At 36.4% G+C, this 23,696-nt stretch overlaps 5 protein-coding genes across 8 annotated transcripts; 1 reads left to right on the top strand and 4 right to left on the bottom strand.

Moving 5' to 3' along the window:
• Positions 1 to 1,630: 1,630 nt before the first annotated feature.
• LOC108603174 (AN1-type zinc finger protein 6) lies at positions 1,631 to 14,686 on the bottom strand. Of its 3 annotated transcripts, XM_017991733.1 has the most exons (6): positions 13,997 to 14,686; positions 11,700 to 11,761; positions 5,389 to 5,842; positions 5,165 to 5,320; positions 2,613 to 2,820; positions 1,631 to 2,537 (listed from the first exon to the last, which is right to left on the bottom strand). In XM_017991733.1, exons 3-6 carry the CDS (start codon positions 5,485 to 5,487, stop codon positions 2,389 to 2,391), a joined length of 612 nt encoding a protein of 203 aa, XP_017847222.1. In that variant the 5' UTR covers positions 5,488 to 5,842; positions 11,700 to 11,761; positions 13,997 to 14,686; the 3' UTR covers positions 1,631 to 2,388. The 3 variants fall into 3 exon arrangements, with proteins under 3 accessions (XP_017847222.1, XP_017847221.1, XP_017847223.1); XM_017991732.1 differs by lacking the exon at positions 11,700 to 11,761; XM_017991734.2 differs by lacking the exons at positions 5,165 to 5,320; positions 5,389 to 5,842; positions 11,700 to 11,761; positions 13,997 to 14,686 and adding an exon at positions 3,066 to 3,406.
• LOC108603173 lies at positions 3,301 to 4,442 on the bottom strand. Its single transcript, XM_017991731.1, has 2 exons — positions 4,168 to 4,442; positions 3,301 to 4,069 (listed from the first exon to the last, which is right to left on the bottom strand). Exons 1-2 carry the CDS (start codon positions 4,379 to 4,381, stop codon positions 3,324 to 3,326), a joined length of 960 nt encoding a protein of 319 aa, XP_017847220.1. The 5' UTR covers positions 4,382 to 4,442; the 3' UTR covers positions 3,301 to 3,323.
• Positions 14,687 to 16,687: 2,001 nt separating the features above from the next.
• LOC108604588 lies at positions 16,688 to 19,273 on the bottom strand. 2 transcript variants are annotated; one of them, XM_017994120.2, is made up of 7 exons: positions 19,171 to 19,273; positions 18,785 to 18,928; positions 18,584 to 18,722; positions 18,392 to 18,521; positions 18,231 to 18,325; positions 17,748 to 17,984; positions 16,688 to 17,690 (listed from the first exon to the last, which is right to left on the bottom strand). In XM_017994120.2, exons 2-7 carry the CDS (start codon positions 18,853 to 18,855, stop codon positions 17,589 to 17,591), a joined length of 774 nt encoding a protein of 257 aa, XP_017849609.1. In that variant the 5' UTR covers positions 18,856 to 18,928; positions 19,171 to 19,273; the 3' UTR covers positions 16,688 to 17,588. The 2 variants fall into 2 exon arrangements, with proteins under 2 accessions (XP_017849609.1, XP_017849610.1); XM_017994121.2 differs by lacking the exon at positions 19,171 to 19,273 and having other exon boundaries at positions 18,785 to 18,957.
• A 682-nt stretch (positions 19,274 to 19,955) lies between these two features.
• LOC108604587 (serine/threonine-protein kinase ULK3) lies at positions 19,956 to 22,129 on the top strand. Its single transcript, XM_017994118.1, has 6 exons — positions 19,956 to 20,134; positions 20,199 to 20,347; positions 20,400 to 20,624; positions 20,685 to 21,427; positions 21,483 to 21,667; positions 21,733 to 22,129. The coding sequence occupies exons 1-6, from the start codon at positions 20,048 to 20,050 to the stop codon at positions 21,841 to 21,843; spliced, it is 1,500 nt and encodes a 499-aa protein (XP_017849607.1). The 5' UTR covers positions 19,956 to 20,047; the 3' UTR covers positions 21,844 to 22,129.
• A 502-nt stretch (positions 22,130 to 22,631) lies between these two features.
• LOC108602210 (chymotrypsin-2) lies at positions 22,632 to 23,589 on the bottom strand. The gene is made up of 3 exons (XM_017990257.1): positions 23,446 to 23,589; positions 23,022 to 23,384; positions 22,632 to 22,964 (listed from the first exon to the last, which is right to left on the bottom strand). Exons 1-3 carry the CDS (start codon positions 23,581 to 23,583, stop codon positions 22,653 to 22,655), a joined length of 813 nt encoding a protein of 270 aa, XP_017845746.1. The 5' UTR covers positions 23,584 to 23,589; the 3' UTR covers positions 22,632 to 22,652.
• Positions 23,590 to 23,696: the final 107 nt, after the last annotated feature.

Below are 23,696 nucleotides of genomic sequence, written 5' to 3'. Positions count from 1 at the left end.
TGTGTGTGTATTAGAGTGTGGCGAGTGAGTGTGTGTGCCATGCCTATGTGTGTATGTATATTTCAGTTGTTGTGTTGTTTACATATTTTAATATATTCATTTTTATTTTAATTCATACAATTTCACTAATTAATTTTAAAGTGTTTTATTGAATTATAATATACGTATGTGTTTTTGTGTGTAAATTGTTTTTCATTTTCTTTTGCATAAGTTTGTTAAATTTAAAAAGCACTAAATTAGCATCGATTAAAATTAAAATGACAATTTTGCTGTTCTATAGTTAATACATAATAAGTTTTGAAAATTTACAGTTTGAATTTTGTTTTATTTCTCATACATACTATAATGTTTGTGTAAATAGTATTACAGTTGTAAGTTTTTTAGATTTTGTAAATGGTTGTGCTTTGCTATTGTTATAGAGATATAATTTGTTTGTTGTCTTTAATCGACTACCGGGAAATATTTACTGAAGGCCCACAATTCACTTATACGTAAGTAAATAACCAATCAAAACTATTATAAGAGTCCGTCCATTCAAACATAAGTTCCTATTCCCTTTTAGCCCGCTTTTTGTACACCCTTTTTACTGTCTTTTTTAGATGGGCGTCTCAGTCAGTTTAATTTCAAAATAAATTAGCTGTGCCAAAGCTTGGTTGCCGTTAGTTCTCTCGTTTTGTTTTTCTTTTTTCGAATCAAAAATATATATATTGCAATATCCTTGTGTTTTCATTATGTATGTATGCATAATTTCTAGGTGTAACAACAAAAAGTATAGCTATGTATATAGTTATTATTGTAATTGTTTTTAAGCAAAATTGTAAATACTAAGAGGGAAGAAAGAAATATAAAATTATATATATTTTTATTTATTAAAGATTTAAATTTTTTAATATAAAACAAAGAAAAACTAAATAACGCTTAAAGCAACAAGATATTTCAGATGAACCAAACGCTATATACGTACTTAAGTGTGTTTTCTTTAGCCTTTACCATATGTGCATTTACATTTTGTATGTTTATATAGCATAAAATCCATTGAAAAAACCAAAATCAATTAACTTTACGTGTAGTATTTTCAGTTTTAAGAATTTCTGTTAAACTTTTTAAAAACAAAACTATATATTTCTTTTTAGTTTGATTGTTGTATTGAAAAGAACGCACAACTTGCACTGCATTTGCCTGCCTGCTTCGATTTGCTAGTTAAACGTATTAAATTTTATGTTATATACCCATAGAGCTTACGTTGTCTAACTATAAATTATATATATTATATATCTTGCTCTCTCGAGGTTTTAAAGTGGTCGTAAAATTTGTAAATTTTAATGTTCTGCGCTTTTTTTTTCATTTTTGCGATGTTATATAAATTGTCCCAAAGGAATTTTTACATTTCTGCTTTTTTCTTTTTTATTACATATACATACATAATTAATTAATCAATAATTAAAAATTATGAAAAATTTTTTATTTTAATTTTTTTTTTTTGTGTTTTGCGGAGGATTTTTGTTGGTTTTTTTTTTGCTTGCAATACAGTAATGCCCCTGCCTTTTTTAGTTTTTACTTGCACTTGTATTTTTGGATTTTTAAACTTTTTTTTAACATGCAACACAATACAAACACACAAAAATACACACGGTTGTCTACATAAAATTTTGCTTGTTTCGTGTACATTGTAACAATTGTTCCTTACGTGTTGTGCTTTTTGTTCTCGTTTGTGTTGTGTTGTGTTACGATTAGAGTTGCTTTTGAGAAGTAGGGAACAAAGATTCGAATACAAATAAATAAATTCGCAACTTGCTTTTGGCATAACAGCAAATAAAGAAAATATTCTTTAGTTAGATTTTAGCTTGTTGGTGTAACCAGCGCCTAATGATTGCTAACGCGCTGAATACGCGTCTGGTTCCGTAGTCTGCTGTTATTGTTGCTGCTGCTTCTGCTGCTGTTGCTGTAGCTGTGGCTGTTGCTGATGATGCTGCTGCTCCTATTATTGCTGCTGTTGATCCAAGCGGTTGTTGCAGTTTCTGTTCTTGCTTGCGTGGTATTTGGTTAACGTTTCTGTACTATTGATTTTTTCCGTATGCTTGTTACTGTGTACATTATAATTACATTAAAATTACAACTATTTATAGTATATATATGTATATATATATATAGATATAATGTGTGTGTGTGTGTGTGTGTGTGTATTTCTGTTGGTGTATATGTGTTTTGTGTAATTGTTATTGTTGTTTTGCAGTTTTATATCGTATATATATATATAGTGTTTTGTTTCTGCGTAGCATTAATATTTCATGCATACATATTGTTCATATGTATACATTAGTTGCTGTTGTTGTTGTTGTTATCATTCTAGGGCTACATTTTTTACTGGCACTATGCTCATCACGCAATTCAAATTTTCTGAATTTTCTCGCCAACCACAACCGGATTATTGCGTCGAATCTCCTGTGCGCCATGTTCTCTATAGTCGAACGTGCAGTTATGTTTATCGGAGTAACGGTGCACGGCACAGTACAAGCCACCGCAACGACACTGGAAGCCTGTGAACATAATTTATCATACATTTTTATTGGTGGGTGAGATCAGCAGGTAAGACCAACAAATAAATGACTTACCAGTTAAGCCAACTTTTTTGCGGCATTCACCACAGCGATTCTTCTTCTTTTTGCCATCTTTATCATCATCTTTGTCCTTATCATCCTGCTCACTGGCGTCGGAGGCAGCTGCTTGTGTGGAAGTATTTGGACCGGATGCCGATATGATGGCTTCGCTATTAGATTTAGCAGCTGCAGCAGCAATGGCGGCAACATCCTCAGTAATTTTCTGCACAAATTACAGAAATAGAAAGTTACATAAATGCTTGAAACAATCTGAGACAACAGAAGCTACTATAATAAACATTTGTTCCAACTGCAACAGCGTGATAAAAGCTTTTACTAATTTCTAGTTTGTATATAATTTATTCTGTTTTATATTGTGCACTTTTGTATTAATAACAAAATTCCTAATAAAGCGTATTGTATTTATTTGTGTGTTTCAACTGCAGCGCTGTTTCTATTTATTTTTACCCGCTTCTTGGTAACAGCATCATCCTCATCTGAACAATCTGCTTTAAGCAGCTGCTTAACTTGACCCTGCTCTACGTCCCTATGACCCATTGTTGCTTCATTAAGTTTTGTACTCTTGCTGAGGCGCTTTCTAGGCTGTTGCTGTTGCGGTTGGAGTTGGGGTTGCGGTTGCTGTTGCTGTTGTTGCGTTTGCTCCTCCGGCATGCCCAACGAGCGATCAGACTTATCACCGTTCGACTGATCCATGTTTGTTGTTCACTATTTGGTCGCCGTCTTAAGTGTGTTGCGCATGGGCGTACGCTTGGTTGTCTGGCCAAGGGTCAATTTGACGCTTTTCTCCTGCGGCTGTATGGAGTAGGCCAGACGTGGCAGTGGCCTTGCTACAGTTGCCACAGCTTGACGCTCGATAGCGCCTGCCTTGATGCGCACCTTCTTAGCTGCCTTCTTCTTGACTCCTTGTTTAGGCTTAGCTGCCTGTTTCCCGCCGGCGGACTTTTTCGCTGTTGCCGCTGTCTTAAGCGAGGGACCACTTATGGATGGTTCAAACTGAGCCACGTCGCGTAGCAAGCCGTGCTGCTGTATGTCACGGCGATGTACAATGCTTTGACTCTCTGGTAGAGCAGCGCGCAGATTAATGGCGCTGGGTATGGCACTGCTGCTGCTAACGCCGCCCTCTTTGCGTGTGCGTTGGCCTTGCTTCAGCTTTTTGGGGCGCTTCTTGACTTGCAGCTCACCAATACGCGCCGATTTCTTGCTGCTAGTGCTCGACGGACATGTGTGCAAATTGGCTGAAAACTTGACCTTGCGTGGCGCTCGTGTTTCTGCTTTACCAGCTTTACTAGCATCGGCAATTTTGCGCGAAAGTGAACTCTTCTTGTGGACTGTCCCTGTCAGCAAGGAGGCGCTGGCATATGGTGGTGCTAGTGGTGCACTAGTGGAAAGTGGCGCAATGGTACTGAGTGTGTCAACTGCCTTGTGGGATCGCCCAGCAGCGCTTTGAGGCGCTACGCGGCAACGCAACACAGATTTCGGGAGAGGAGAAAATTGAAATTAATGCAAGTGCGCTTGGTAAATAACGTAAAAAGCAAGAGCTTGTGTATACCCTTCGTTGCCAGTATGCTGCCCACGCCCAAACTGTTGGCTGTGGCCAATGAGCCAGCCGCCACGCGATCGCTTACTCGCTCAGTATGCAATTTGCGCCTTACGCTTGTGGACGCTGCTGAACGGCCTGCTGACTTTTTTGCTGTTGCAGTTGCAGCTGCAGTTGGTGTGCTGGCACCACCCACCGATTTTGCGTAGCCACCAAATTTAAACATTACTTTGAATTTGGAATTTTGCTACTAATAAATTTTCAGCAACAAATGGTTTCAAACTATACTGTTTTTTAAACTAGGGCCTAAAACAATATGTTTTTCTCGATGAATGACAGTCGTGTGTGACAATCGACTCGCAGGCAATGTTTAATACATTAAACAAATAGCGCCAATATATCATTTTATTCAATAACCAACTTCAAGACGAAAAATGGAGTGACACAAATCGTTCAAATCGTTCATGTAACGTCACCAAGCGCAGAAAATTTCACTTGAGGCATGTCGAAACTATGGATAGTATCTAATAATAAACTCATTTGCTTGTGTTTTCTTTCATGGTATTAACGAATATTTCAAAAAGAGGTGTGCTAAACTTGACTAATAGTAGTAGTAGTCATCCATATTATATATTATATCAAGTTATGTACATATGTACATACATATGTGCAATAGAAAATCTTATTGGGCATTACCTTGTCAACTCCGTGTATTATAAGCAGCGACAGGCGTTGGCCAGCCCAAGCAGCCAGCCAACATAAGTACACAAAGGTTAGACAATAAACTTTCTAAACTTTACACATACACAGAACGCTATGATTACACGTTTTATAACCGAAAAAAAGACTACATTTAATTTTGTAAATAACTGACAAAAAATACAGAGCACTCAAGTTTGATTTTGTTTGGACACAGCCTACTTTAGCCTAGAAATTTAGTTGTAGATTAGATTTGTTACAGTTGGAACAGTTGCAGGCTGATGGTCAGATGGTCAGTTGATAAACTTACCTCTTTAACATCAATGTGTGACTGTTGTAAGCTCTGCACTGTGGGCTGTGCGGTGTGGGTTGCAATGGCCGGGCTGAATGTGGGGCTAGGTTGTGGGCTTGGAACTGACACAGGTGTGCTGCTCACAGGTGGCTGTTGCTTTTTTCTAAGTGAGTCCTAATCACAAAAAACAAAATAAAATTTAATTATTGTATACATTACACCTGAATACATTACACCCTTACCTTATAGCAAACTGAACACAGACCATCCGTGGCTGGATTGCCATAAAATCCGCATCCAGAGCGGCACATGGGTTGCATTGGATTCGATTCGCGCTCCATTTTGTCTACACTGACTGTGTGTGCGCGTTTCTTTGTGTGTATGTGTGTACAAATTTAGAAGCTTATTGGACGTTGGACCAACGATCGTGTACTTTCGCCCAGCGAAATTTGTTGCACTGTAGTTTGCTCTTTGATTTTTGCTTGCTGCTTGGTTGCAGCGGCGCCCGCAATTTAGACTCCTTTGCTCTCCCGGTCTGGTCCGCTGTCTTTGTTGTTTATCGCTTACTAGTTCGTATTACTGTTTACCAAACTGATTTCCATCCAAACAAAACTGTATTTTTTGTTGTTTTTTCTTTGTTTTTGCCTTGTCACTGCTCCTGCTGTCACGAGCACAAATTTTCTTCCGATTGCGAAGCTACAAAAAATATAAATGAAAGCAAATATGAATAAATGTGCCAAATAAAGACAAATGTACCAAATTGTGCCAAAGGGCTAAGCAAAATGCAACTCTGCAGCGTATCGAGTAATCGATAAGCTTTTATCAGTATCAGCTGAAGAATTTTTATCAAATAATGAACGTGAATTTATTCAATTACTTCATCCAGAGAGATTGTCTTTTCAATCGACGTTTTTCTCTTAATGAATTACATATACAGATATATATTTCTGAACCTTGCAAATCTGTTTATGAAGTGTGTAATAAACAACAACAAAACATTGAGTCTGTCTTTTTGGACTCTCTTCAAGGCTGTCAACATACACACACACACACATACACATGTGTACGTACACGCAAGCACATACATAACATATGTAAAAAAAATAATAAAAACAATCCAAGCTCAAACCTGTTTCAAACTCAACAAAGTCACCATATTAGATAAAAAGAGAGCGCGAGTTTGAGAGAATAAATGATCAGTTAGAAAAAAGTCTGCTAACATACGAGTATGTATGTATGTATAGTAGATGAAATTAAACAAGTTTCATTTGATTAAAATACAGTCCGTCTAACGGATCTTAATTGAAACGAAATGCATGTATTTAAGTTTATTATGAATAATTGTGAGTCTGAATGTGTGTATGTATGGGATTCAAAATGTTATCGCTTTCCCATCCAACCCGACAAAAAAAATAGGTGATGTAAGCTTTATGTACAACATATGTATGTAAATTTACAACTGCACTGTTTTAATTTTAAGCATATCTGCAATATAATTTTATCCTTAACTGTTATTGTCACCAATTGAGCAAAAGTGCATTTTACTGTTATTTTCTTTTTAATGTAATGGCGCAGCCATGTTAACATTATTGTTGTAACCAAAATGAGCACACCAATGGTAACAGCGAAAGAGAGAGTGTGGTGTGTTTGACTCATAAATTAACAGGCACACAAACACATGCATACTTAATATTGTAACAAATGTAAACTTTTATTTATAAGCGTATTGATATACACATACATATATGTATGTATGTTTAATTGCACAACTCTAAGCTTTTCCCTCAATTTAAACGTGCGTGCTTAGTAGGTAGACTGATTTTTAAAAACACACATACGCTGTAAACAGTAGACGGGCGAAGACCTAAGCACACACACACATATACATACATTCACAAATAATATCAAGGGGATTTTTAGGTGTTTCGACGTCAGTAGCAACAGCGGCAGCGACGTCAGCTGTGCCGGACGTTGGGGCCACAGCGCTGAAAGCGTCACCGTCTCTGTTAACTACGACCTCTGTTGTTGCTACCAACACCACTGCATGCAAAACAACTATATTTATCTGTGTGTGCGTGCGTGTATTGTTGTTCGCAACGCTTTGTGCTTATGTTTGTCTAGCTGCTTTTGGGCTGCTTCAATGCGCTTGTTTTTCTGTCTCTGTGTCTGGGGATTGTTGGGCGCAGCAATAAATAATTTTTCTGCACTACTCTAGCGCACATACATGCATGTATGCATGTAAATACGAATACATACACATATAAAAATAAATACCACTTGAATTATACGAGTTTGATGTTATTTATTGTGTTACTTAAGCTGTCGGTTCCTGCTTCTCCACTACTTTTTTATAAATATATGTACATATGTACATACATACATACACCCATAAACAGGCAATAGTAAAATACAAAATGCAAATGGACTACGTATTGTCTACATACACACATTATACACATTTATATAAAAACAAACTTACACACATAAATACATATACATGTGTATATGCTGCTATCGCTGATTTCCTGCTGTTGCGGTTTAATTGAAAGTCAAAACAGCTGTCTGTCAACGATTTGCTCTCACTCTCTAGCACTCTCACCACTATCCACCTCCACCACACCACTCGTCATAAAATTGTCAACTGCAAATACAAATATATACACGCGATTCCCCACACAACAAATGGCAGCCAAAAGTTTCCAAGTACGTATATATATATATATATATGTATATAAGTATATAAATACATACAAACAACATACATATGTATGTACAATTGTTTAGCAAGCAGAGAGCAGCAGCTGTTATAGCCTTAAAGCTTTTATATGCATGATTGTCGCTGTACACAAGAAAAGGCAAGTGTATTGGTGATAATCATTTTTTAATGTTTTGTTGCTTCGTTTTGTTATTGTTGTTTGCACTTTTATTTTGCAATTGTTGCTCGGCAAGGTTCGGCTCGTGTCTGTGATAAAAGCATTGTTTTTCAATACATGCATAGATATGTATGCGTGTGCGTGTGTGTGAAAGTCCTCTCTATCCATGAACACATGTATGGCTTGAATTCAGTTTTATTTGCAGTATGAGGAAATCATATGACGGCAAGTGTGACGTCATTGTTGCTCGTACCAAACACACCTATGCACATTTGTATGTTTACGAGTTTTAGGAACAACAAATGTTAAACAAAAAGTTCTTTGTGTGCCAAATGCGCATTTATGTGAGTTGCATAAGAAACAAGTACGTATGTACATACATGTGTGTTAAAAAAACACAAATGCAGCAAGTGTTAAATGAAAGACTACAAAGAAATAAACTGGTACATATTTATGAACAAAGCCAAAGACAGAAGACGCGGTAATAGCTGAAATCAGGAAATATAGTCAATCAACAAGCTGAGCTGATGTACAATGAACATATATACATACATACATATTTATTCATGCGTAAGTATTCATTGGCAAAAGCAAAGTTAAGGCTAATGTGTTCCTTCAACTGTATTTAAATAAGAAATTTTTACAACTTGCCAGAAATCGTATAGAGTTTAAGTGCATCATTCAAGGTAAAGATATGAGCTTGAAAATCAACAACGAAGACCGGGACAGGGCAGCAGTAGCAAGCAACAATAAAGTCGCAAAGAGACTGATGAAATGCAATAAAGCTTGAAATTCAGACAAGGAGACAATGAAAGAGAACTGGAAAGAGCGAGCGGTCAATCAAGATGGCGGCAATCCAGCTTTCAAGCTGAGCTTAAAAGAGTGTGTTCCGCTTTTCCGGTCACGAAACTAAAAGCGGGGGGATCTATGTATATACATACGAATCAAACAGCAATCTTAATGGATTTTAAATTAAACTTAAGTACACGCAATCAAATTATGTACACACACACAACCATATGTTTGTATGTACATTTAGAATGAGGAACTACGAGCAAGAAATTTATTTATGGACAATTATTTATGTATATAAAGAAGTCCACCACGGTGGATGAATGATTTCGAGACTCTGAAGAGAACATTGAAATACAGCCTGGCAAGCTAAGGATTAACGACAGCTAAAACGCACAAACCGCAATATAAAAAAAAAAATACAAAAAGGAGAGGGAGAGAGAAGCAGAGTATTAGCTGGTGAAACACACCTGTTCCAAATTACATGGCCAGCAAGCAAACGCAGACTGTTTATTTGTATCCATTGTACGCACACTCACATGCATTTAGCTCCTCATACACATGGCATAGGTCAAAAAACTCAAAAGGCACGCAAGAATAAAGGGATGGATATTCAACATTGTGACGGCTTGGCTCTGGCAAAAGTAAGGATCTCGAGCCCAGCAGACCAACTCGACGACGAATACTTCAAACAGAGAGTATAGAGAACCTGAACGTGTGTTAAGTGCCGCAGCCAATGCGCAACAGGATGGCTCGGTAAATAAGGATGCCCCAAACTGATTTCACCTTGAACCTTTCAACAGAGCTCTGGCGTTGAGCAATACCAAAGAGAAAACAAAAGAAAAATAAAACAAATAGCATCTTAATATCAGGCAGGCTCAAAAGTATTTTGTATACTATATACACAGGAAAAAACTATACATACTAGAAATGGGAATCAGCTTCAGATGCTATGCGTTACAAACGAGCAGTAAAGTTGAGCACACCCAATTTTTTAAATACACTTTGACTATGGAACACTTAGATACACATATGCCACCATAACAAATTTGGTGTCCTTAGTTTTTATATATCGAAGATACATCATTCTTCCTATTTCATTTACAACACAAATTTTTCTATGAAAAATATCAATATTAAATCTCATAAGAAAAAATTAAACACAATTGAAATAATATGAAAAATTATTGGCAACTTTAATTATTTATTCTTAATTTGTTATGCTCAATTTGAATGTATCTGGATGCCCTGATATACAATATGTATAAACTTGCAAAGGGCGTTGTATGTATGCTTTAAATTAATATTTTCTGTGTAGACATGTATAATAACTTAAATATATACAGGCAATTTATATATATTTGTGAATTTTCATTTAATTATTTTTCAATGTCAGTAATTTATGTGTACAGGTCTTGGCAGTCAAATAAGCCATAGCTACAACTACTACTATTACAAAAGCAGCAGCTGTCTTCTGTGCTTGTATAAAGCATCGGGCTAAACCAATAACAAGGTGCATGTTATGAAGATTAAGAAGAGACCCCCCGCTCGTGTATTCCCCAACTTATCAATTCACACACACACACACACACACACTAACGCACACATGTGAAAACGAATGTGAATCGCCTGGGAAACTGTAATATGAGCAATTTCTGCATGAGCAGCACTTGTCGTTGCTGAAGAGAGTCAGAGTAAAAGAGAGCCCAAGCCAAGGTAAAGCAGAACAGTTGACAATTTAACTACCACCACACGATCATGGGGCGTTGTCGTCAGTCGTGCTCACAGTGCTAGAAATAAAGACAGAGCAGAAATAAGAGAATAGTAAAATCGTACATGCGCATGTATGTTTGTGTGTGTGTGCATGTACCATAAAGCGTAGCAAATGCAAAATTAATTTTATTGTTGCTTATATGCAACCTATTTTAAAAATATTGCACGTACATGTATCACAGGTTAATATTCGCTTAATTATATAAATTTTTGGAAAACCAGTTTCATAGAATACCGAAACAAAGCAAGTCAAAAATATTGAAAAACAAAGAGCTTGACTCTTTCCTACATGAGGATGTGTCAAGAGACTGTTGCTTTATGGCAACTGAAGGCCGTTACCACAGGCTTGTCTGTCTGTCTTTTAGCCTGGCAACAAAGAATCTGGCGAAACAAGACGAGACGCGGAAGCCCAAAATTTAACTAACAAAATGTTTTTACTCTGGCTTTTGTGTGTCTTTTTGCGTTGCCATTTTATGCTATTGAACTTTGCCGTTGTATCTTGAACTTTGCTGCAGCAGCAACTGAAGGTTAAAGCTACTTAGTACATATACATATATATACATATATTTTCGTGTGTGTATAGGTAATGACTCATAAGCAGTATGGCGCTGGTGTTTTCTGCTTTAACAAGGCAGAGCGCAATGTACTTGATTTTATTTATTTATTAAATAGCAATATTGTATATAGAAATATATGCATACTATTCTTTGTATGTATGTATATATTTACTATATATATGTACATAATTACACATTTATGTATGTCTGTAGATAGCTTTTGAACAAGGCATTGAACTGTGTGTGCTTTTAGTGGTAACAGACAACGAAAGCCACCAGACAAAGAGGACCAGGGCGCGGCAAACAAAGCAACAAAGAACAGCACGCACACATACACACACACACACACACGCACGCACGCAGGAAGACATTGCTAAAGTTTCGCTTTTCATTTTGACAGGCTAACGGTAATTGTGTGGAGTGGCGCTGCTGTGGGCTGTTACTATGGTAGCCAACAACAGCTGTGGTGAATACAACATTTCTGCTTGGACCATATGTTGAAAGGCAACTTTAACATTAAAATCTTGTGTTTCTTGAATAAAAGTTATATTTACTTACAAGAATTGAAAAGACTGAAGTGAAAGATCGTTGGTCTACAAATTGTTAGCCCAATTAGTGAGCTGTAAAATAAGTTAACAATTTACATAAATAAAAAAAATACTACTGAGGTAGTGCATACTCTTATGAATTAATAAAAATCTTTGTACAGTTTCCCCTCTAAACGTTATTGTTCATTTTATTTTCCACACACAGTTGCATAACTTAAACAAACAAACAAAAAGAAACGATTGAAAAAATCAAAAACAAGCAACTAGTATGCAAGTTTAAGTTGAGAGGATTAAGCTCTAAAAATAGCACCCACAATAAACCTTAAAAACAAAATCTAAAACATAATATATATTTATATACACCCATACACACATACATACATGTATGCACAAAAAGCAAGCAAGAATTAAGGCAGAGACGACAAATGTTTTGTATTTGTTGAATATTCGAAAAAGAGAGATGACGATCATTGCCACTGAGCGAGCAAGAGCAAAGCTGTTGTCAGAGAGAGAGAGGGTTTCAACGGTGGGGCGAACGTTTTCCACGCGACCTATAAACAGCAGAGCTACAACAACAAAATGAGGTCGTGGCCGCACACGCATCGATGTTGTTGTTGTAGCAGAGGCAAAAGTCGACAGACATTGGCGTTGGCGTCAGCGTCGACTGCGACGTCACGCGCGCTTATCAGTTGTTTGTGTAAATTGTATGAGTGAGAGAGATAGATGTTAAAGCAATGACGACGTAGCAGACGCGACGTAGTTAGGTTTAAGTGCGTAACAAACAAAAACACACACACACAGATGTGTATGTATGTAGTATATGCGATTAATAATTTACATACATACATGTGCATGTGTTTATTTAATTTCATGTTTGTTCAGTTTACTACGTCATAATAATTTTAAGGGTGCAACGTTCGCAGAATTGTAGCTTTTGAAAAGTAAGCAACGTTACTCATCGCGTATAATAAGTTCTTAGAAATATTTAAACAATTAATTTTAGCATGACTCATCCAATTTTTTATATATGCAAAGGAGCGTTGCTCTTTACAAATACTAGCGATTAATTCATTAATATACATATGTACATACTATGTATATAAAGAAAAACAAAGAACTATTTATGTATATTTAGTCGAAGCGTAAGTAAATATGGGTACGTGAAGAAATTTGCTTTTTGTCATTGCACATTGGCGTAAAACGTGATTATGTTAATGTATATAAAAACATATATGTATGTAATATAACGTGATAACAACCAGACTGAGTACACGTGCCGTAGTATTATGAATCAATGTGCAGCAATGACTGTGCATCTTTTCCCCGAACCATTTCAAAGTCGATTCTAAAATTAATAATTAATGCAATTTATTTAAATTAAATTCGCATGTAAACCACATAGGTGGTGATGGGCCGCCATCATATTTAACAAATGGTATGAGCCCACATAAAATTTACACACACACACACAAGCGCGTGCTTGATGGAAGAAATGTATTTTGCTGTTGATAACAAACTAAAGATAATGGCATGCAAAGCGAAACGTTTCTGTAGGCACATTGTACTATCATTTACATATGTATGTATTTGTACATAAATAAACATTATTTGTATGTATTGTATGTACTCGTAGTGACTCACGAGGGGGCAGCAACAATAGATTAAAAAAAAAAACGTTGCAGGCAGAATGTTATTCAAGTGCATTCACGACCAAAAGATAACAGAATTCTAAGTGAAATGCGATAAATTGTCCGTCACCAAATTTACGAATCTACATATGTATGTATGAATTACATTTGTATGTAGATGTAACGTCCTTTATCCCAAAGACAAAAGAGCTACTGCGAAAAGTATTGGCAATAAAGACAATTTTCTATCATTTGCAAAAGAGCACAAACACACCCAAACTAAACACTACACATGTATTGTATGTATATAATAAGATAAATTAAGGTTGCTTTAGGTTTCGAGATTATTTATAATAACCTTCAAAAGTAATTCATTTTTTTTACTCGGATTACTTTTTAGTTTGTCTATAACTTTGCTATTTTCTATTTATTTATGTGCTTTATGCGACATAGCTACATATCTCCACGCACTCACACATACAATCTTATATACTTTAAGTATGAATGTGTGTTTGTAAGAGAAAAAGAGAGCGTTTGGTTGCTGTGGTGAGCTCAAGTTGAAATTTAGCTGTGAATCGTGGTGAATAAGCGTATGCGAGCAACGCAACCAACGTAGGCGAAAATTAAATAATTTTGTAATTTTCTCATTAAATGTAAACCTATTAAACAATGCACTTACTTAGCATGAATTTTTTACTTGTTGCGGTTGTCGTCGTTGCTGTTGACTATTACTTTAAAACAAAAACCTTAGCTTTGTTTGAATCACAGTTATAATTAATTTGTTGTTGTTTTTTAATTACTTTTTCACAACGAATACGAACGCGAAAATTTTATGTGTACATATGCTTGCATTTATTGCTTGGTATTCTTAATTTTTTTTATTAATATTTATTTAGAGAATTGCACAGGGCTGAGGAGTCGTAATGGGGCAAATGCAAATATTTTATATATGTATGTATGTATATCACAAATTTATATTTAACCTTCTTTGATTTTGAATCAACTTATTATTTTTCTTTTCCACTACGTACACGACTGGCACTACGTTAAAGCAGCGACGCTGGCGTTAGGCAAACACTTGTGTTTTTATTAGCTCGACGATTACTTGCAATAAAATATGTAAAAAATGGTCACAATTTATGCGAAATCAACACGGCTCGCACAGACACACACACAGAGATAGACAAAGTTAGCCAGCGAAGCACCAGACAGAGATATCGCGTGTCTTTTATTGCATGGACAGTTTAAGTTGTTGATTGTAGTAAAAATCCAACGTGGATTTGATCCTCCAAACTCGATGTGAAGTTATTATTTATATATTTTTAATTAGTTAGTTATACTCCGACGCGCATCCGATAGATCGTCCGCTCGCTTCGACAGCAGTTTTAACAGTGATGTTAAATTTATGTTAAGCAGCTGTAGATTTAATGTTAAGCTGCTGTTTATATAACAGTGCGCTGCTCAAATTAACATGAGTTTTTTTTTCACCACAATATACCAACGCTGAGAATAACATGAATGGTAATAATTTAATGTATGTACAAAAATATGAACGGTTAGCAATAAGACAAAAATTAGTTGCAATAAAATAAGTTTTTAGTTTATACAAAGACTAGAAATGCATCGCTTAGTCAGCAATTCACCATATTCGCGATGTACGTACATGCCTGTTAGTGTGCATGTGTGTGTAAATATACATATGTATATACATATGTACATATACTATGTTCATAGAAGTCGTTTATTAAGTCACAAGCTGTGAATGTATACCTAGCCTCATTCAAATTTGTTGAATTTATTTATTTGATTTTGAGTAAAATATTAATATTCACTAAATATTTTTGTTTAACAGCAAGTTGCATACAGAATTCAACCTCTAAAAGAAAACATACATACATATGTACAAATATATATGGTTGTATTGTAGACGGAAGCAGAGTATGAGTGTGTGTGTACAAAGAAGAGAGAATTTGATTAGATGTGGTGAAAACCAAATGAAGGAAATGCCCTGTACATACGAACAAATACATATAGCACACAAGTGAGAAATTTAAATTTACGGTGTTAAATAACAGCCCAAGCAATGTATGTACATTCATATTTACATACCTTACTTACATTGTAAATTGATAGACACATACACATAGATATGTATGCACACATGTGCAAAGTTCACGAAAACCCACCACCAGAGAGAATTGTTGAACTTCAGACAATTAGAGATGAGCACTCCCACTCCCGTGATAGTAATAAATGCAGTGGAGCAATATCATCCTATTGGATATTATGATCTTTTATATGTTTCCATTGACACATACATATGTATGTATGTATGTATGTAAATATGTATGTACATATGTATGTACATCTCTACGTGATGCATAAAGAGCAATAAAATATCATATTTTCATGTACTTATGTAATGTACGTATGTGATGGATTTAAAAATATATATTATTTTTAAAATGGATCTTTTAGCGTACAGTTGAAGTTTACCAAATTACATTTATTTACATTCTGATTGTTGTATTAAATGAGGCGACGACACAATTTCAACGACGCCATATTGTAGCCCCACGTAAATGTTTGTGAGAGAGATATCATGCGGAGAAAGAGAGTAACATGCTGTTGTCATGTTGGTGGCATTGCCATTGTGTTTTTGTTGCTGCGTCATCAGTGCAAACTGCGCACTTTTATGAAAAATGTTATTTATTTAATATATAAATGTCTTGACTCTTTGTTGATTGCTTTGATTTTTAAATTTTCACTTCAACGGGCATGACATATTGCCATAGTGTGGTGAAATTCGTTAGGTAGCTTAACATTTTGTTGTTTTTCTGTTTCAACACAAATAATATATACATATGTATGTATGTCTATACATATATACATACGTATATACATGTATTCGTAGTAGTGTAACTGTAATTTAAATCGGAGATTTATGTTTTGATCAGAGGTCGTCTTTTAACTGCTTTTACATTTCTATTATTTGTGTAAGCAAATACATAAATACATACATATATTATACATATGAATGTACGTAATTTATATTTCAGGTTACAATAAATTGCCATTCATTTTTGAGAAAATTTCGTCAAATCAAACTAATTATTTTGTAAGCGACAACAGTAATGAATAAAAACTTTTGACTATGAAACAATATTATTTCCTGCTTTAAAATAAATACATATGTATGTATGTATGTCATGTGTGTATGTATACATACATACATACATCATATGTATGTAAATGTTGACGGCCAACAACAGCTGTTGCCTGCAGATAGAAAGAGAGCGCGCTTTGGCTAGTGGGAGAGAGAGAGAAGCACCTGATTTCGTCAGCTTATAAGATCGTTCAATAGCAAAACAAAAACATTGCGACGGCAAGATTTAGCAATAACATCAATTAGTCAGCAACAGCTCTGCTAGCGTTTATGGTGAAAAACAGGTCTGTTCTTTTAGTTAACAGCACAAGGGAGAGCCAATTCATAACGCATTTGTGTGCGTATCTAGTGTTTACATTGCTGTTTGCGATTGTGGGGGAGTTTAACCGAGGTGAACGACGCGCCCCATGCATAACAACAACAAGCAAGCAAGCAACGGGCAAAGCACCCAAGAATCATGGAGAGCGAAATTTGAACGAAGTGCAGTGAGAGGTGGGCAAATGCATTTTGTTTATCATCGTCCGCCTGCCTGACTAGTTGGAAAACACGCAATTTGCTCACAAAGCGCGAAAAACACTGCGTAAAAGCTTATACGAAGGTGGTAAGATATTTAAACTGTTTTACCCATGTAAAATTAAATATAGTTTCCTTTTGTTCATAATGCGCAATTCATACATCTTCTTTTATTAAACGCCCTTCATGCAATTTGTTTTGTAGTTCCAATTAGCTTTAACTTTAATTTCAAATTGCCAATAAATAAACACAGACATTACAAAGATGTTGTTTAATATTATTTTGCATTGTACAGACCATTGTATAGTGTTACATGGGCTGTGTATAAAAAACATGATATGTAAATACGCACAAAGGCAGAGATTTCTTGTTATAGATACAATACATTTTTATAAAAACAATCGATAAAATGGACGGAATGAAACTTAATTTCTATGCAGATTCTTGTTTAAAAGTTGTCAATACAGCTGTATGTACTAGACGTATTTGTAACGCATCTAAGGCACTTAACTGGTGGATAAGTTTGTTTAAATGGAATGTGTACAAATATAAATATAAAGCGCATTTTAGTTTGAGCCCAATGCAGTAATGTTTAACCCACTGGCATTGTCGATACAGTGCTGTGTGGTGTAGTTGGACGTGAGCCAGCTAATGAATTGGCAGTAGACGCATGCAGGGAAGCCATGGTGCCCATCTATAAGAACACATATATAATACATTTTTAAACAGACAAAACTATATATTAACATACGCGCAAATGTGCAAGATCCTCCAGTTTTGTCAAGTCAACCAGTTCCAAAAATAGCGAGTAGACAACAGCCCATCCATAAATGGAAAACAGACAGAAGATGCTCCACAACAGCACCATTATTATGTTGTAAGCAAAGTACAAATCGTTTACAATGGCAAAGAAGATCAGCGCCAAGACACGCCAAATTGTAAATATGGCAAAGGTCCAAAGCCATGGCATCACTTTGCGCTCATATTCCTAAAAAAGTTTCAAAAGTCTTATAAATAATTTAAATATAATTAAGTGTTTTGCAATAAGTGCCAATTTGGTAGGATGTATGAGTGAGAAATTTGGTTATACTGGATGTGTGTCTTATGTTTGATGCATTGTTACCATTTTGCTTAGTGTTCTTTTCTTTGCTCCAAGCTTCTCTTGCTTTTGCGCATGAGTGAAAATGAAAGTGAAACTAATATGATAATCCCCTACTGATATTGTCAAACTTACCTTACGCAGAGCTACACAAAGCAAAACGCTTGTAACAAAATTTATTAGCGCCATGATAAGTGAGAACAAGGCAAACACAATCAACATGTTGCGCACTGTATAAAAGATATAAACAAATTAGTTAATGCCTGTAGCAAATGGCGGCTTACAAATGACATTACCATGCTTGTTGCCAACGTAGACAAACTCATAGGATATAATATAGTAGCCATAATGTGTAGAGCCTGGCGCAGCCATAGAATAGCAGTAAATGTCGAATATTGTAGTGCCAATGGTGAAGAGTGATAGAAACTGGAAAAAAAAGACGACTGCTATTTTGAATTATTTAATTAGTTTTAATAAAGTGTGCTTACGACGGCGAACAGTCCAATTAGCATGGCACCCTTTTGAATATCAATGTATTGATTGTTCTTAAGCAAAGGCCTTTGGTACCAAGGAATGCGTACTGAACGCGTGGAGCGGGACATTTTCGAGTGCAGATTAGTCGAAGATCTTAAAATAAAATTGGGATTAATTTCATATCATTCCATTATTATAGAGAATGCATTGCACACCTTCCTGTGGCGTGTGAATACACCGAAGGATTTGATCGATACGTAGAAGGCGTCTTGCGTCCGTAATTCATGTTGAAGCCTTGTGTGTGACGTCACAACTCAGGAACTCCTTTATGCAATGCGATACTAAATTTATAAGAATAGCTGCAAAATAAGAGCACTTTATAAACATTGATACCATAGGTTCGTTTGTTAACGGGCGTGTCTGATTAATTTGTTGCTTTGGGTGTGTCAATCCAAAAGCCTAGCTTTTACATGGGGCACAACTTGTGGGCTAACTTTATGTACACTAAACTATTTTATATGTGTTTAATAGCTTTCTATAGCATTCTTGGGCTTTGCTCACAGCTTTCAATGCTATTATTTCTAACTTTGCGTTTATTTACCTTTGAAAATAATTAAAATTAAGTTGTTTTGCTAAGAAATTAGTGTTGGATTGGTCAAGAGTGTGACCAAAGTAAAAGACTTGCATCGTTCGCGAACGAACAAAATTAACCTATTCACTAAAGTGAACGAGCTGCATCGTTCACCATTTATTGTTCTTTTTTTCGGTTGTTGTTTTGCTTGTTTATTTGGGATTTTAGCGCGTACTTTAAAAATTTAAGCTACATATCAGCAAAGAAATAAAATTACAGTTAGACAATTATATGTATATGTAGATGGTATGCATAAACGAGGGATTGGCTGGGAACAAGTCGGAACAAGTAACTATTTATTACTTGTCTTAAAATGACTTTATTTTGTATCAACTATAATCATTCAAAACGGTTGCCCGCCAGATTTCCGCCAACTCAAGGAGAAGGACCCCAATCAACAAAGAAATTATTTGATTGGCAAAATATGCAGTTATGTATAAAAGCCTGATATCACGAGTATGTCATGGGAATTTTGCTCCGTCAGCTTGCAGATTTTGACTCTTTGCTTTGTCCACTGCTCCTGCGGACTAGTCTACACAAAAGGGATATAATAAGAGCATGAATTTTAAGCTAACGGACAAACTATGAAAACAGATGAATAAGTTCGAAACAAAAACGAACGTTGAGTAAAAAGAACGACCTAGTTCTTCAGTCAGTAAAATTTTCAAGCATTACACAAATATCGTGCTAAAAATGGCTTTACAGACTATCGATAAAATGTACTAGATGATACATATTTTGTTTTTCCCAATCAGCTGTTTTTATTGTTATGGTTTTTCTAAAGCTTATGCTATCGCGTACCTATTCAATACATTGTGTATATTAATGGCTTTGTAACTATTGAATTATGTCACTGCCGCTCATTACGGACTATGATATACTGGAGAAGCTTGGCGTGGGCAGTTATGCATCTGTCTACAAGGCGCGCCATAAAGTGAGTGCAATACTTCACTTCAACAATTGCCACTTCAAATTGTTACATTTGATTTTTATTGTAGAAACAACGCACGTATCATGCTATTAAATACGTGGAAATGTCAACACTATCTCAAAGCTCGCGAGATAATCTAATAACGGAAATACGCCTGCTTCGCGATCTTAATCATAAATATATTGTAACACTGCAGGATTTCTTTTGGGATGATAAGTGAGTTGCATTGTTATTCTAATACAGTTTATTGACGTCCTTATTTGCTTAGAAACATCTACATTGTCTTGGAGTATTGCAATGCGGGCAACTTATCTGCTTTTATACGAACGAAAAAAGCATTGCCAGAGGCGACATGCCGTTATTTTCTGAGGCAGTTGGCAGCGGCCGTGCAATATATGCGCGCCAATGATGTGTCACATTTCGATTTGAAACCACAAAATCTTTTGCTGACTCGAGGCGCTAATAGTGTCTCGTTAAAAGTGGCGGATTTCGGGTATATAAACGCCTTAAAATACTCCAAAATATGATGTTTTAAAGTTAAAAATAATTTTAGATTTGCACAGCATTTGAAATTGGGCGAAATAAATCAACAGCTGAAAGGTTCGCCTCTTTATATGGCACCGGAGATAGTACGCAAGCATCAGTATGACGCAAAGGCTGATCTTTGGAGCGTTGGTGTTATTTTATATGAGTGCCTGTTTGGCAAGGCGCCTTATAGTTCGCGCACAATTGAGGAGTTGCTGCTGCGCATACGCAAAGCTGAACCAATAACACTGCCACCAAACGCACATATAAGCAACGAATGCCATGACTTGTTACGTCGCCTGCTGGTCCATGAGTCTGCTCAGCGCATATCGTTTGACGACTTTTTTGGACATCCGTTTTTAGATCTCAAAACTTTTCCTTCTGAGCAGACCTTAAAGAAGGCCATCGATTTGGTCACACAGGCCGTGGAGTATGACGAGAAGCATAACTACAAGGAGGCTTATTATTTGTACTGCAGTGCACTTCAATATTTTGTACCACTTATTACCGAAGAAACTGATGCAAAGCGACGTCAGGCATTGCGCAATCGCTCTCTAAATTATATGAAACGCGCTGAAGAAATTAAAAATTTCATTATCGAGGATGAGTACAAACAGCTGGCAGAAAGGCAACTGAAGGCAGCCAAGGCATCTGCAGCACAGCAAGCGGAGCGGCTCAATTGCGCCGCAGCAAATGATGAGCAACAGCCAACCACAAGTTCGGCCCGAATGGCAGAAATGCTGGAGCCTGATATACGCTATAAGCAGCTTTGTATGTTGACAAGAATATCTTGTAAATATTGTACCAATTTTATGAATATTTTCAGTTTCTCTTTCGCACTCAAGTCCGTCCTTAAAGACTGGTTTGGAAATTGGTAGGAAAGGCGAGCTTTATCTGTACGAGCGTAAGCTAGATGCTGCTCTGGAATCATATACAGCTGCATTGGGTATACTTGTGCCCTTTGTAAACAATGAGCCTAAGGGCGAACGACGCAATTTGTTGCTGCAACAAGTAAGTTATTTAGCTGGAACTGAAAGTGTTCATATTAACAATATCTATATATTTATGTTATGTAGTTGGAGTTTTGGATTAAGGAGGCGGAGAGTATCAAAAGCATTTTGAGCGCCAAACATTTAGATGAGGAAGAGCAAAAGCTGTCTACGGTACGCAGCTGCAGTATACAGTAGAAAATTATTGACGCCTGGTGCGCATTTGTTAGAGTATTTTTGTAGAGTAGTTATGTAGTAAAGCCTTTTAGAGTATACCTGAGTATGACTAATGTATTACATTTCTAAACTGACATTGTCTTCTAAACATTAAATACCAAAATATTAATGCTTTAGTTATTCTACAGACTTACATTCCTTCTATGTTGCCACGCCATTTCATACACAGCATACCACACACGTATTTACTCCTAATAATATTAGTTAATTTATTTAAAGGTGTACAGGCTAAGTTTTCAATATAAAAATACAGGTTTGATTTGTTAAAAATAAATTTATGATTATGATTAAAATAAATTAGTTATTAGTTAATGTCAATTTTTGTTACATGGCCAATGTGAACTTACTCCAAAACTGAGGATTATCATGATATTCAGATTGCATATTCCAATAGGAGGACCCAATAGAATATCTCCTTATTCTCAAATGCAAACCTCTGTTGGTTGTGTATAAAAAAAAGTTCTTTCATTGTTAGGCTCAGCGCTATATGTGTGGGCTTAAGTTAACTCTTGTGTTAATCAGGTAAATAAGACTAAAATTTCTTTTCAGTAATTGTTGTTAACCATCTACAGATTCTATCGTTTTCGTAGATTTATTATACAAATTTGTATTAAATGGGTTATAAATCAATGTCCGGTGGCGATAACAGTAACAAATATTGCAATCTCTTGCCGTAAATCAAAAACAAAGAGTCATACTAAGTTAACGGCACTTACGCCGGGTTATCCCAAAAGACATAGATAACAAAATAGAGGCAAATTGTATAAGTTTTAATCGACATTGGCTAAAATAATTTGATTTCTATGAATCCAGTCAATATAGTTCGCAACTTTGCAGTAGACTCCAGGATAAGGTGCCACGGTGCATGGCTTAATACTCCAGGAGACAATGCCCACCTGCTGACCATCGAACAACATAGGTCCACCCGAATCGCCACTGCACTGTCCCTTGCCACCTTCATCAACACCACCGCAAATGTGATATGCCGGATCGGTTCGGCCATCATGGCGAGAGCGGCACTCAGCATCCGAATATACCTTCAGTTCTACCTGCTGCAGATTTTTCTGAATGGTGCCGCCAGTCTAAAAGATCATACGTTATAGAGACGTTCAGCATTGACCACTACTTCTCCAACTTACTGCGTTTAGGCCCCAACCGACAAGCACGCCTGCACCTCCATCTTCCTTTTGTGGTGTGGCAAAATTAAAAGGAGGTAGTTGAACTGGCGCAATGGTTTTGTAATCAAATTTGAAAGGCCTCTCCACTTGCAGCAGTGAAATATCATTGGCGTAGCTATTTGATGGGTTGTATAGTTCGTGTTGAATGATGCGCTTGACGCCGACTACATTGGGGCCTGCAGCATTAATCAGAGTTACGCCATATTGTATGGACAATTGGCTAGCCTTCCGTCCATCTGTGCAATGTGCTGCTGTCATTACAAACTCTTCCGATATGATGGAGCCACCACAGGAGTGAGAGCCTGTTGCACCACGCATAGAAACCTGTAAGCATACATGAATTTGATTCTCAAAGTGGGATTGCTTCGTGTGCAGACAAACTCACCACAAATGGATAGGACTCTACTTGAGCATCGGTGCCGTTAACCACACGACCTCCAATGTATGGCGCAGCTTGCACGCTGACGCTGCCGAAGATGGCCAATAAAAGGACAGCTGAAATGCGTTGCTTGGTCGATGTCATATTGACGACTCTTGCGCGCAGGGTCCAAGGCAGCAACTTTTATAGGCAACAAGCTCCCAAAGCATATTTGAGCGATAGAGCAAATATTTATGGCCTTTGATACGAGGCATTGT

Source organism: Drosophila busckii, chromosome 3R (genome assembly GCF_011750605.1).
Source record: "Drosophila busckii strain San Diego stock center, stock number 13000-0081.31 chromosome 3R, ASM1175060v1, whole genome shotgun sequence".
Lineage (NCBI taxonomy): Eukaryota > Metazoa > Arthropoda > Insecta > Diptera > Drosophilidae > Drosophila > Drosophila busckii.
This window is presented reverse-complemented; position numbering and strand designations above follow the sequence as displayed.

Bases quoted from the DNA above. Each gene is read 5' to 3' on its own strand.
- LOC108604588 (XM_017994120.2), bottom strand. From the start codon at position 18,855: ATGAATTACGGACGCAAGACGCCTTCTACGTATCGATCAAATCCTTCG. The intron at 18,723-18,784 runs GTGTGCAATGCA...TTTTATTTTAAG, and splicing joins TATTCACACGCCACAGGAAG to ATCTTCGACTAATCTGCACT. The intron at 18,522-18,583 runs GTAAGCACACTT...TTTTTTTTCCAG, and splicing joins TAATTGGACTGTTCGCCGTC to TTTCTATCACTCTTCACCAT.
- LOC108602210 (XM_017990257.1), bottom strand. From the start codon at position 23,583: ATGACATCGACCAAGCAACGCATTTCAGCTGTCCTTTTATTGGCCATC. The intron at 23,385-23,445 runs GTGAGTTTGTCT...GTATGCTTACAG, and splicing joins TAGAGTCCTATCCATTTGTG to GTTTCTATGCGTGGTGCAAC. The intron at 22,965-23,021 runs GTAAGTTGGAGA...ATGATCTTTTAG, and splicing joins TCGGTTGGGGCCTAAACGCA to ACTGGCGGCACCATTCAGAA.
- LOC108604587 (XM_017994118.1), top strand. From the start codon at position 20,048: ATGTCACTGCCGCTCATTACGGACTATGATATACTGGAGAAGCTTGGC. The intron at 20,348-20,399 runs GTGAGTTGCATT...TTATTTGCTTAG, and splicing joins GATTTCTTTTGGGATGATAA to AAACATCTACATTGTCTTGG. The intron at 20,625-20,684 runs GTATATAAACGC...AAATAATTTTAG, and splicing joins TTAAAAGTGGCGGATTTCGG to ATTTGCACAGCATTTGAAAT.
- LOC108603174 (XM_017991733.1), bottom strand. From the start codon at position 5,487: ATGGAGCGCGAATCGAATCCAATGCAACCCATGTGCCGCTCTGGATGC. The intron at 2,821-5,164 runs GTAAGTTTATCA...TAATTTGTGCAG, and splicing joins CACACATTGATGTTAAAGAG to AAAATTACTGAGGATGTTGC. The intron at 2,538-2,612 runs GTAAGTCATTTA...TTATGTTCACAG, and splicing joins CAAAAAAGTTGGCTTAACTG to GCTTCCAGTGTCGTTGCGGT.
- LOC108603173 (XM_017991731.1), bottom strand. From the start codon at position 4,381: ATGTTTAAATTTGGTGGCTACGCAAAATCGGTGGGTGGTGCCAGCACA. The intron at 4,070-4,167 runs GTATACACAAGC...GTTGCCGCGTAG, and splicing joins CAGCATACTGGCAACGAAGG to CGCCTCAAAGCGCTGCTGGG.